Source organism: Globicephala melas, chromosome 3, assembly GCF_963455315.2.
Source record: "Globicephala melas chromosome 3, mGloMel1.2, whole genome shotgun sequence".
NCBI classification, from domain to species: Eukaryota; Metazoa; Chordata; class Mammalia; order Artiodactyla; family Delphinidae; genus Globicephala; species Globicephala melas.
In genome coordinates, this window is record NC_083316.1 from 56,723,051 (window position 1) to 56,736,810 (window position 13,760).

The window sequence follows — 13,760 nt, forward strand, 5'->3', positions numbered from 1 at the left end:
ACTTAGAATCCCACAACTCTTACAAACATTAAAATCATAACCGGTTTAATTCTGGAAAAGTTTTGGATCCAGTGGAGAGCGAGAGGTTGAAGATACAGGTTAGAGAAGGCTAGAAGAAGATGAAGCAGAGAGAATGAACTTTGCTAGAAGAAATCATGGATTAGCTTTTTTTCATTCATTATTCTCTGGAGATTCATCCAAGCTGTTGTGTGTATCAATAGTTTGTTTCTTTTTATTGCTGACTAGTATTCCGTGGTATGAATATACCACAGTTTTGTTAACCATTCATCCATTGAAGAACATCTGGGTGGTTTCCAATTTGGGGCTATTACAAATAAAGCTACTATAAACATTCATGGACAGGTTTTGTGTGCAAGTAAGTTTTTGTTTCTCTGGGATAAATGCTCAAGAGTGCAATTGCTGGGTCATAGAGTAGTCGCATGTTTAGTTTTTTAAGACAGGGCCAAACTGTTTTCCAGAGGGGCTGGACCATTTTATATTCCCAATAGCAACATATGAGTGATTCATTTTCTTTGAATTCTCATCAGATTTTGGTGTTGTTATTATTTATTATTATTTTTTTAGTTTCAGCCATTCAGAGGGGTGTGTAGTGATATCTCATCACCTGGGTTTAATTTGCATTCCTCTGATGGCTAATGTTGACTGGTTTTCGAACACTGATTTAGCCTTGCATCCCTGGAATAAACCCCATTTGGTCATTGTATATAATTCTTTTTATATATTACTGAATTTTATTTGCTAATATTTTGTTAAGAATTTTTGAGTCTATGTTGAGTCTATATTTGAATCTATGAGAGATACTGGTTTGTAGTTTTCTTTTTTATACCATATTTGTCTGTTTTGGTATCAGGGTAACAGTAGCAACACAAAATGAGTTAGGAAGTGTTTTCACTTCTCTTTTTCTAGAAGATATTGTGTATAACTGGTATTAATTCTTTAAATGTTTGGTAGAACTCTCCAGTGAAACCATCTGGGCCTGGAGATTTCTTTTGGGGGGAGTTTTGAAATTATGAATTCAACTTCCTTAATAGTTATAGCACTATTTCAAATTATATATTTCATGTTGGTGAGTTATGGTAATTAGTACTTTTCAAGGAATTGGCATTTCATCTATGTTCTCACATGTATGTGTGCTGAGTTTTTCATAATATTCCTTTATCATCCTTTTGATTTCTGCAGGGTCTGTAGTGATATCCCCTGTTTCATTCCTGAGTTTTTGGTAATTTGTGTCTTCTTTCTTTTTCAGCCTTGCTAGAGGTTTGTCAATTATATTGTTTTTTGTCCCAAGCAGCTTTTTGTTTCATTGATTTTCCTTATTGTTTTTCTGTTTTCAGTTTCAGTGATTTCTGCTCTTATCTTTATTATTTCCCTTTACTTTCAACCTGCTTATATCATATTTGAAGTGAGTTTCTTGTAGACTGCATATATTAATACTTGGGTCATGATTTTAATCCACTCCTGCCAATCAAAATACAATGATGTTTTTAGACCATTTATGTTTAATGTAATTGATATGTTAGGGCTGTCATTTCTTGTTTTCTGTCATTCTTTTTTTATTTTTTGCTTTTCCTGCTTTCCTGTTGATTATTCACACATTTTTTTTTTTCGGTACGCAGGCCTCTCACTGCTGTGGCCTCTCCTGTTGCAGAGCACAGGCTCCGGACACGCAGGCTCAGCAGTCATGGCTCACGGGCCCAGCCGCTCTGCGGCATGTGGGATCTTCCTGGACCAGGGCACAAACCCATGTCCCCTGCATCGGCAAGCAGACTCTCAACCACTGGCGCCACCAGGGAAGCCCTATTCACACATTTTTTGAATTGCATATAGATTTACCTATAATGTTTCTTAGTGTATTATTTTATATAGCTTATTTACTCGTTGCTTTAGGTATTACATTATATATATATTTAAATTACATATATTTATATATGATATATAATATATGTAGTGTATGTATAACTTATCTGAGTATACTGGTATTGTCATTTTACCAGTTCAAGTGAAGTGCAGAAACCTTATCTCCCTTTATGTCTCTTTACCTTCTCCATTTAAAAGTACAATTGTCTTAAATATTTCTTCTACATACATTCAGAATCATATCAGACAATGTTATAAATTTTGCTTCAAGCACCAAATATAATTTAGAAGACTCAAGAAGAAGAAGGGAAACCTATTATATTTACCTGTATTTTTGCTCAATCTGTTCTTCTTTCTTCGTGTTCCTATATTCCTTCTTCTATACTTTCCTTCCTGCTTAGAGTACTTCCCTTAGCCATTCTTTTAGAAAAAGTCTGCTATTGACAAGATCTCTTAATTTTCCTTTATCTGAGAATGTCATGATTTTCCCTTCATTCCTAAACGGATATTGGTGCTGAATATAGGATTCTGGGTTGATAGTTCTTTCCTTTCAACACTTGAAAAACAGTATTATTTCCTTTTGGCCTCCATGGTTTCTGGTGTGAAATTCACTGTCGTTCATATAAGCTTTTATAGCTAAGGCATCATTTCTTGTTCCCTAAGCTTTCAGGGATTTTTCCTTTGTTTTGAATTTTTAGAACTTGAACTATGTGTCTTGGCATGGATTTTTTTTTTGGATTTAGCTTATTTGGGTTTCATTTGTCTTATTTTTTTAAATAACAGCTTTACTGAGATATAATTTATATACCATAAAATTCACCCTTTTAAAGTTTACCATAAAGTAAACTTTATAGTATATTCATGGGGTTGTGCAACCTCCACTGTCCAATTTTAGACTGCTTTCATCCTCTCCAAAAGAAACCTCTGATACATACTGGTAGTCACTTTCTATTTCCCCTCTTCCAATCCTTGGAAACTACTAATCTACTTTCTGTCTCTGTAAATTTGCCTATTCTAGATATTTCATATAAATGTAATCATACAATACATGGTCCTCTCTATTGGCTTCTTTCATTTGGCAAAATGTCTTCCTGGTTCACTCAAATTGTAGCATGTATTAGTACTTTATTCATTTTTTAAATACCAATTAATATTCCATTATATGGATATACTATATTTTGTTTATTCATTAATCAATTGATGGACATTTGAGTTGTTTCCACTTTTTGGCTATTACAAATAATGCTGCTATGAACATTTGTTCATAAGCTTTGTGTAGACATATGTTTTCATTTCCATTAGGAGTGGAATTGCTGGATGTTATGGTAACTCTGTGTTTGTTTGAAGAAATGCCAAACTGTTTTCCAAAGCAGCTGTAGCATTTTACATCTCCCCCCCCTTCCCTACATCCTTGCCAATATCGTTATTATCTGTGCTTCTCACTATAGCTATCTTAGTGGGTGTGAGGTTGTGTCTCATTGTCTTGATTTGCATTTCCCTAATAGCTAATGATGTTGAGTATCTTTTCAAATGCTTACGGGCAGTTTGTATATTTTATCTGGAGAGATGTCTATACAGATTCTTTGCCCATTTTTATTTAGGTTATCTGTCTTTTTATTATTGAGATATGAGTTCTTTATTCTAGAAAAAGTCTCCTATATGTGACTTGCAAATATTTTTTTCCCATTCGATGGGTAGTCTTTTCACTTTCTCTCTTTATGGTGTCCTTTGAAGCACAAAAGTTTTAAATTTTGTTGAAGTCCAATTTATCTAGTGCTTTCTTTTGTTGCTTGTGTTTTTGATGTCATATCTAAGAAGTCTTTTCCTAACTCAAGGTCACAAAGATCTACTTCCATGTTTTCTTCCAAGTATTTTACAGTGTTACCTCTTAAATTTAGTTCTATGATCCATTTTGAGTTAATTTTTGTATATGGTATGAGGCAGGGGTCCAATTTTACTCTTTTGCAGGTGGATACTCAGTTGTCCCAGCACTATTTGTTGAAAACTGTCTTTCCCTCATTTAGTTGTTTGGGCACTTTTGTTGAAAATTTGCTCAACTTCTTAAATCTGTAGGTTTATGTCTTTTGTCAAATTTCAGAAGTTTTCAGCCATTATTTCTTTGAGTATTTTTAGCCCCACCTTCTTTCTTTTCTCCTTCCAGGACTCTGATGACACAAATGTTAGGTCTTTTGTTATAGTCACTCAACTCCATGAGACTGTGTTCATTTTTTTAAAATCTATTTTCTCTCTATTGTTAGATTGGGTAATTTCTATTTTTCTTTCTACAAGTTCACTAATTCTTTCCTTGTACTCCTCCATTGTGTTGTTAAACCCATCCACTTAGTTTTTTACTCCAATTATTATATTTTTTAGTTCTAAAATTTCCATTTGGTTCTTTTTTATATCTTCTACTACTTTGCTGAGATTTTCTATTTTTTCTCTGTTTCAAGTATTTTTGTAGTTGTTCATTGAAGCATTTTTGTCTGCTTTAAAATCTGTCAGATATTCTAACATCTCTATCATCTTGGTTTTATCATTTATTGTCTTTTTTATATAGTTTGAAATCTTCCTAGTTCTTAACATGACAATCGATTTTCAATTGAAATCTAGACATTTAGGATATTGTGCCATGAGATTTTAGATCTTATTTAAATCTTTTGTTTTAGCTGGCTTTTTCTGACACAGCAATGCAAGTGGAAGTGGGGTTGGGGAGCATACACCACCTTATTACTGCCAGGTTGGGGGAGAAGTCCAAGTTCCCCACTTGGCCTCCACTGACACCCAAGGTGGGAGGCTCCTCATTACTGGCTAGTGGGATGAAAGTTCTAATTCCCTACTTAACTTTATCTGACACGAGAAGAGGGGAGGGGGTTTGGGGCACCTTGTTATAGCCTGCTGAGGGTGGAAGTCTAGGCTCTGCACCAGACCTTTGCTGGCATGAGTTGGGGGGGGTGTCACATTTGGGTTTTTTTCATAGTTTTTGTCTGGAGTAGAGCATTTATTGTCTAAATGTTTTCTATCTGCTATACTGCCCCTTTACTGGTCCTTCAGCTAAAGAGAGCAATACTTTGTTGGGCCTTTTTTTGTCTGTACCATTGGCACTTCCAGGTAGCCAGCTTCTTCAGTTTCAAGTCTGGAACATATGAGGCAAAAAGAAAACTCAGGGAACTACCCATCATGTTCCTTGGGTTTCCAGGGCCCTAGATGGTCTGTCTTCTCTCCATCTTTCAGAGTCTTATGTTTGTTTTATGTGTAATATTCAAGGTTTTTCATTGTACTTAGTGAGAGGAAGAGGGAAAAGTAGGTCTACTCCATCTTCCCAGAAGCAGAAGTCTAAGTAGACCTTTCTATAAATAGAATCATATTTTAATCACTAGGAGATATTAATAGTTAAAGGAACTTTGAAGTTAATCCTCTCCCAGTTAATAATAGTTCCCTTGTGTATCTCTTCTGTACATTCAAACTATATCTTGGGTTTGCTTTAAATGAGAAATGCTTATAGATTATATACACATTTCTGAATATTGACTACAACTGTCCTCTTCCAATATTTGAATTAAATTCCTCTAAATAATTACTTTTTAAATGTTTTTTCCTTATTGCCAATCTGAACATATTTCAATGGAAGGCAATTCCTTAAACTGCCTAGTGGTAAAGGAATGAATGAGAATTCCCAACTTTCCAGAAGCATAAGATGGAAACAACATTTCTTAGAAGTTTTCTATTTTAGAAGCTTACCTGTATCTAATAGATTATTTCACTTCTCTTACTGAGTTTCTATATACTCACTAATAATTTACTATTAAAGATATTTATTTAATAACTTTATTTAATTTATTATTTAATATTTAATTATTTAATTATTATTTAACTTAATTTATTTAATAACATGGATTTCCAGTCCTATTATTTTTTCAATAACCATTCCTCCTTCTCAAATATCTGCTCTTTTATACATATTAATACCTAGTAATGCTGTCTTTTATTGCCCTCTAACTATCTGCCAGGCACTCTGCTAATGCGCTCCTAATATACTTTCATATTTAATCCTGTTTAAAGCAAGGAAAGTGAAGCTCAGAAGGACTGAACTGAAAGTGTTTGCAAGTACATACAAGCCCTCTGCCTCCCAGCTTCATGCTTGTTTTGACAGTGCTACATCCTACAGAGTAAGCATCTTTTCCTTCCAAGGTGAAAGCTTATAGGTATGTTTTCTCCCTTAATGCTATTTTGTAATTTCTACCATTCTTTGATTTTTATCTTGGTCAATTTTTTTACCTAAGAAACAAATTTTAATACAGAAATTTAAAATATAAGATATCTGTAATAGGTTCTGAAGTTAAACTCAAAGTTTATTTACTGTTTTTAATTTCAGTATATATCATTAAAAAGTACTGACAATTCTTCAAAGTTTTATCACATAAGCATTGCAGGCCTGTATTTGGGTATAAAGAGAAAACACTACTGGGTAGCTGCTACTTCATGCACAAACTGTGCCAAGAGAAAACAAATAACAGGAAATATAAACTAAAATAAGCTGTGTTAATAAATCCTTGCTAATGATAAGAAGATTTACTGTTTAAAACATGTATTTTTAATTTAACCTAAAGGATAAAGATAAAAAGGCTACATGTATAAGTATCTCTTTATTCATTGCAGAACTATTTTATATTAAAATTTTAATCCACTTTCATTTAAATTTTATAAAAGAATGGATATTTAATTTGCCTAGTCTTAATTTCAAAATACTGGTAATCAATATTTTTTCTTTCAAAAAATTTTGGCCAATAAATCCTCTCGCATACACTAAATAATACTTCACTTCTTTCCAATCCATTTCAATTATTTCCAAACTATTAATCAGGTGAATTCCTTACTAATTACTTAATCAATAGTTCTTTACATCGGTCATTATTTGCTATTCCTACACATTTAAAAAGTATTCCTGTTATTTTTCTTTAGCAAAGTAGAATACAGATACCACATACACTCTCATTTGTACAGAACAAGGCTCCCTATTCCATGATGGAAATTTTCAAATGCAGAAATAAACCCTGTTTGTTATTTGGACACATATCCCTGCAGATACACTGAACTATCATTTAGGAAGATTTACATTAAGATTTTTTTCTTGGTAATCTATTCCTATTTGGGGGGCCTCTTTTTGCTGTACACTACTGTATTCAACTGCTATCGAATTACCATCAGAAAATGTTAAAATCATAATTACGAATATTTTAGTTATTTAAAATTTTTTTCTTGCCATGTTCAATTTCCTAATGACAGAAATGGTCCTTTTTTTTTAACGAGTTTATTGGACACACTTTACAATGGTGTGTTAGTTTCTGCTTTATAACAAAGTGAATCAGCCATACATATACATATATCCCCATATCTCCTCCCTATCCCACCGCTCTAGGTGGTCACAAAGCACCCAGGTGATCTCCCTGTGCTATGTAGCTGCTTCCCACTAGCTATCTATTTTACATTTGGTAGTGTGTATATGTCTATGCCACTCTCTCACTTCGTCCCAGCTTACCCTTCCCCCTCCCCGGGTCCTCAAATACATTCTCTAGTAGGTCTGTGTCTTTATTCCCGTCTTACCCCTAGGTTCTTCACTTTTTTTTTTTTTTCTTAGATTCCATATATATGTGTTAGCATACGGTATTTGTTTTTCGCTTTCTGACTTACCTCACTCTGTATGACAGACTTTAGGTCCATCCACCTCATTACAAATAACTCAATTTCATTTCTTTTTATGGCTGAGCAATATTCCATTGTATATATGTGCCACATCTTCTTTATCCATTCATCTGTCTATGGACACTTAGGTTGCTTCCATGTCCTGGAGAAATGGTCGTTTTAAATTTTACTCAAAATTTAAGTTAAATAAACTTGTTCTTTCGTAAAATGATTGTTGTTGCAAACGAAAATTATTAACAAGTTTATTAACAAGTAAGATGTCTCAGTATAAAATCACTTCCTAGTATTGGTACTCTAATTTTATCTAGAATATGCCTGGAAGGCAACAATCACTACACATTTTCAAAACATAATATATACAGCACTTGCAAGTAGGATAGTCAAAACTGTTGGCCTTTTGACACATTGACCATGTGAGGAAGAATATCATCAGCGGCATCATCACCCTAGGAAATAATTATCTAGCGATGCAAATTTAAAATATTCACATATAGTAAATTTATATAGAAGAATACTATGGGGTAAGGGCACTGCTTTTATCTATTCACTACCATTATTATAATTGAGTATATAAAAAGTCTACCTCTCTCATTTTGAATTATTTTCTGTTCGGAAAATAGAAGACATTTTAATTTCTCGTGATGGCCGGTTACGGAGAGGAGGACTTGTTATTTCTAAGAGCAAGAACCTAGTTTTATATGAATACACGCCTGGAGACGTAAAACCTAATTTTAGAAGGCATTTAATTTCACCTACAAAGCTGTTGATGTGTTAGAAACAGCATACCTCAAAAGCTATCCTGCAATATTAGCAGAGGACCGTCCACCGAATCTATCCACTGAAGCCATTTCTATTTTTTACCAGCGGCGATGGAACTGTATTATTGTGGAATATGCGACACGTTCGGTGTTTAATAGGCTCCCAGGGAAGGGCTGTCACTTTGGAGGTGGTCCTGAGGTATGGAAGTTGGGCTGGGGTAGGGTCGTCGCGCTCGGAGGCAGCCACACTTACAGGCCATTTTGGTCGAGGCCTCACAGGGCGGAGCAGCGTCCGTGCGGGTTCCTCCAGCGAGCCACAGGCTCGGGCCCGCGCGCCGGCCGCAGGGGGCGCGAGTGGGAGCCCGGCGGCGCGCCGAAGCCCGAGGCTGCAGCGCGGGCTTAGAAACCGCTGCCACGCGCCGCCGGGCGTAGATCCATAGGCCCCGCAAGCCCCGGCCACGGTTTTCCCAGCCCCGCCGCCGTTGCCAAGGCGACAGCCGCCTAACGTTCCAGCGGCAGGCCCCGCCCACGCCCAATCAGACCGGCGCTAGCTGGAGCCCAGATTTTCTTTGTTCCGCAGCCATTTCAGGCCCCGGAGGGGAGGCAACGCCGCTTCGGCAGAGGGCCCGAGTGCCGGAGGCCTCTGGGATGGTGTGGGACCGGGTAGGTGGCGTGAGGGTGCGCGGCCCCGGACTGGAGGGCGGGAACGGAGGCAAGCTGTTCGGAAGCTGCCTGACGGGCCGCGGGGAGAGGCGCCGGACCCGCCGCAGCATTCTCGGTGCCCGCCCTGCCGTTTGGAGCCCGGCGGCGGCGGCGGCGCGGTTCTAAGCCCAACAGCTGCCCGCCCGGACGTCCCTGGGGATCCGGACAGGGGGCTGGCGGCGGCTCTTCAGGTGTCCGAGGTTAGGGCCTGAAGCCCGTTAGGAGCGGTGGGAAGAGGGTGTGTTCCTCGGGGAGCCTTTGCCCCCGACCATTAAACCGCGGCGTTTCAGGGTCCTGGGTACCGCAGTCGCTGCCGTGGGACACCTGCTTCCCGAGGGTTCTGGGCACTGTCGGGCGCTGCCCCGGATGCCCGGTCTTTGTCCCCGCCCGGCCCCCTCTGCCCGGGTGTCCCTGGTCCACACAGACCATCGCCACCACACTCCGCTGGCTGATCGCTTTCTCCAGGCGGTTCTTTACACTTGGGGACTCATGGTTTCACGACATGTGTACATAATTTTAATGTTTGTAACTGTACGGGTTTTGCGTGGGTTTGTGTTTTTTGCGCTTTTGCCCTTTTGTACTTCTCTCACGCGAACGCGCCACAGGGAACTGCTGCTGAGAAGCGGACCCACGCCACAGTCAACCTGTTTTGGGCATGGCTTTCATCCTTCAAAAACAATCGCCTGTTATTTGTTTCCTGATTTTAAAAATCAACTGGATTTTGCAAGGATTGCTTACAGTTTAAGTCCGTTATCTTAACAATCGCTAATCAGTTCGGTTCTTCAGCAGATAAAAATGTAGAAATTTAAAGTTGGAGACTATCCACAAATTGATTTTGACAGTTGTATTAAGAAGCTCAGTAACGATCCTGCGTTGAAGCTCATGACTTCAATGATGAGTGCATAAATGGTGCTTTTCTTTTTTTTTTAATCTAAAGGAAAGATGTTTTTAAAATACAAATTGTATCGTGGAATAGGTATTTGAAACTGTAAGGTTGTAAAATGGCTGTCCTGACATGCTCATTATTAGGATAACAAGTTACTTTTGGATTTTAAGTTTCTCTGTTTTATTAAATTTTCATATTAGAATGGTAAATAAGTTATGCCTAATGAAGCAGGGGAGGATTCCGTCTTTTGAAAATGATTCTGTTTTCCACTTTCACTCCCTCCTGCACCCCATTCTTCTTAGAGAGTGACTCCACCAAGTTGAAAACTTGCAACTGCAAAAGAGAAATATTAGCTTGAAGGTGCAGATTTCTTCTTTACTCCTCAGCATATGCAACGCATAAATGTGTAAGTTTGGCAGTACGGTTTTTACTTCACCTAATTTAATGGGAGCCTAATGAACTATTAGTGCTCCATTTTCTTTTTCCTAAAAGGGGCCCCCACCAGATGAGCCTTGATGTAGTTACATCTTCATCCTAGATATTCAGGGAATTACTAAATTCCTCCCACTGAAATATCTATAAAAATATTTTAAGGTAATCGAGCTTATTATCATTACATATTGTGAGCAGGATAAGCTTTTGGTAAAAATATGTATGATTCTGGTTGTAAATCTTTCCATTATCAACACTTGTTATTGTATTCATTGTTTTTATGACTAGTTTTTCTTCTTTATATAATGTTAAAGCCATCTCATGAGTCTGTTTTTCTAAATACTGTAAATGAACTGCATTGAAATATAAATGTACTATGTTTAGAAGAATTGCTTGCAGTCAACCATGTTGGATTCTGCAGATACTGTTTTTAAGAAAAGGAATTTGGTTATAAAGGAAGCCAAACCAAGTGACATACGTAATGAAATAAATTTAGCAAATGTAAACTGCAGAGAAGAACACAGCAGTAAGTGTAAGTTATTTTTATTGCCCAGGGTGTAAATTATGAATATTTTTTCCTGGAATTGATATTTGAATATGTATTGGTGCCAAAAAGACCTTGTTCCTAAAAAAACAATTTGGTTTACCAGCAAAAGGGTGAGAAAGCTGAGGAAGTCAAGGTGATTGATTAACTGATGAAGTTTTTAAAAACAGTGGAGAATAATGCCACCTTCAGAAAGGAGGATGAGAGACAGTTAAATTCCCCAGGTGTCGAAAATCTTTCTTAGTTGGTTCCATTCAGCCCGTGCTATGGTAGCTATCTGGTGAGTGTCGGCAGGTAAGAGGGGTCTCCTGGGTGGCAGAGGGTGAGAACTTTACAATGGAAGACGAATGTTTGCAAAAGTGGTAACTGTAGATTTACCACTACAATTACAACTACAAACTGTAATTGTAGTTACATGGATGGGTGTTAGTGTGGGAAAGAGTTTCTAGAAGCCACCCTTGCTGGCTCTAAGACCTCCTTACTAGAAGAATTCTTTGAAGTACTGTCAGTAGGTGTAATACGTAAGAATGTTAAGAGTTCCAGAGTCTCAGTGGTTAAATGAGATAATGGAACAGGATATAGGGGTGGAGATTTGTCTTAGAATTTTCTGGAGTTGATAGAACCTATACAGGAATGGTGGCTACATCTTATTCCAAAATGGCACCTGATGGCAAAGCAAATATTTGAATTCAGAACTGAAGGAAAGCTGAAAGAAATCTCATATCTGAAAGGCCACAAGGTTTGAATTGGCATGTGCCTTTTTAACGGTTAAAATTTTTAAACAAAGCAAGTCTTTTCAGTGTAGTATAGCAGAAGCAGGAACTCTGGAGCCAGACTACTTGGATTCAAGTCTTGGCACCTTCCATAATTAACTGTGTAACCTTGAACAAATTACTTCATCTCACTGTGCCTCAGTTATCTCATCTTTTAAGGAATTAATCTTATGAGGATTAAATGAGTTAATACTAAGCTCTTAGAACTTGGCCTGGCATGTAGTAAACACTTCATACATAATAACTGCTATTATTATCATCGTCATGATCATTGGTATTATAGAAAACATCATAAAATAATAATCACTAATATCAGGACCATGAGGTAACTACTGTAAACCCTTTGATACCTTTCCTTCCAATATTTTTTCTCAGTTTATTTGATCTTTACACAGTTGAGACTTTAATATTAACAATTTTGCATTCTGCTATTTTCACCTAGCACCATAAGCTTTCTCTTGCTAGTAAATTATTTCATCAGCATCTTTTCAAATGACCACAATGTTTTTGTGAATTTCTCATAAGTAAACGTTTTACTGTTGGACAGTTAGCAAGTTTCTTTTTGCAGTTGTAAGAAACACTACAGTGAACATTCTTATACATAAAACAGTTTCTGTGTTTTAGATATTTCATTAAAATAGATTTCCCAAAGTGAAAGTGTTGAGTCAGAGTATATGAACATCCAGAGCTCATGGTTCATATCGCCAAACTGCTTTTACTTAAGGGAATTTAATAAGGGACTTAAGTTGAGGAGCACAGCATTTATTGCCCTTTTGCTTGAGTTAGGAGGGAAGAGAGAGTGAGTTAACATTTTTTTCTGTATAACATACTGGGCATCATTTGTAGGCACTTAGCATACATTGTTACTTTTATGTACATTATGCTCATTATCCTAGCCCTATGTTGCTTTACACATGAGAGTTACTTCCATTTTACTGGGTGGGAGAACTGAAGTATCGGTAAGTAAGTACTTTGCCCAAGGACTCAAGAGTGTTCAAGGCTGGATCTGAGTCTAGATCTGCCTCATTACAAAACCCAAAACTTTGTAAGTTTTATGTGATACACATATTCAGAATCTTATAATAAATATGTATACATTGAATGAATACAAAATCTTTAAAGGAATCTTATAATTCACTATAACAGTGATCTGTTAACTGTAGATTGTAGATCACATTATTGAGATAGTGAAACTGAGCTGGAAGTAACGAATGAGTAAATTACAAAGTTAAAACAGGTAAGGCTTAACTATCCAAGTATATTTTAAAAAGGAAAGAAAAACTCCTTACCTGGATGAGATGTAATATGTATGTATGTATGTAATGAATGTAATGAATATATAAAGCTGGTTTCTAAAATGATTGCAGCAAGCATTTGTGGGTGGAACACTCTTTGTAAAGACCTCAACACAGATAGAGGAGAAAAAAACAAATCCATCAAATTTAGGGGAGGGCTTCCCTGGTGGCGCAGTGGTTGAGAGTCCGCCTGCCGATGCAGGGGACGCGGGTTTGTGCCCCGGTCCAGGAAGATCCCACATGCCGCGGAGCGGCTGGACCCGTGAGCCATGGGTGCTGAGCCTGCGCGTCCAGAGCCTGTAAAAAAAAAAAAAAAAAATTTAGGGTATAAGAGAAGTGAGAAAGGCCCAGTAAATAGCTATATTGAAAAATATGTTTAGTGAAACCCCTGGCAAAGTAAAACTAAAATCTTAATAATAAATAAATAAATAAATAATTGAGATGTACAAGTTAAGGAGAATAAGACTACCAACAAGGTGTGTGAGATTAATTTTATACTGAAAACTAAAGCAAAAAAAAAATTTTTGAGTCGTGTTTTATAACTGACTTTGAAGCACTCTGAAGCCATTAGTGAAATAATTATCAGTGAAGTCCCTGAAACGTCAGGTGCCAAAGTAACCACCATAGATGAAAAGGTTGATCCCAGAAAGGCCAAGATTCCATTGCTCTTGTCTTCACTAGGGAAGGAATTAGGGGAGAGAAATACTTCAGCAGATTGTGAGTGTACAAAATAGATACAAATAAGTGATTAGGAATAGGTGGTATCCATCAAAATTGTAAGTAAATGAATAT

General features: G+C 37.1%; 2 protein-coding genes across 3 annotated transcripts in view; one reads left to right on the top strand and one right to left on the bottom strand.

Annotated features, from left to right (window-relative positions):
* ZNF366 (zinc finger protein 366) overlaps positions 1-8,806 on the bottom strand; it is a 328,855-nt gene extending 320,049 nt beyond the window's left edge. For both annotated transcript variants that reach the window (XM_060295874.1, XM_060295882.1), the window contains exon 1: positions 8,590-8,806. The gene's annotated coding sequence lies outside the window, so the exon portion shown is untranslated. The remainder of the gene's footprint in view (positions 1-8,589) is intronic.
* Positions 8,714-13,760, top strand: part of TNPO1 (transportin 1) — an 83,837-nt gene continuing 78,790 nt past the window's right edge. The window contains exon 1 of the mRNA XM_060295509.1: positions 8,714-8,999. Within this exon, the coding sequence (XP_060151492.1) occupies positions 8,985-8,999 (15 nt within the window). The 5' untranslated portion in view covers positions 8,714-8,984. The remainder of the gene's footprint in view (positions 9,000-13,760) is intronic.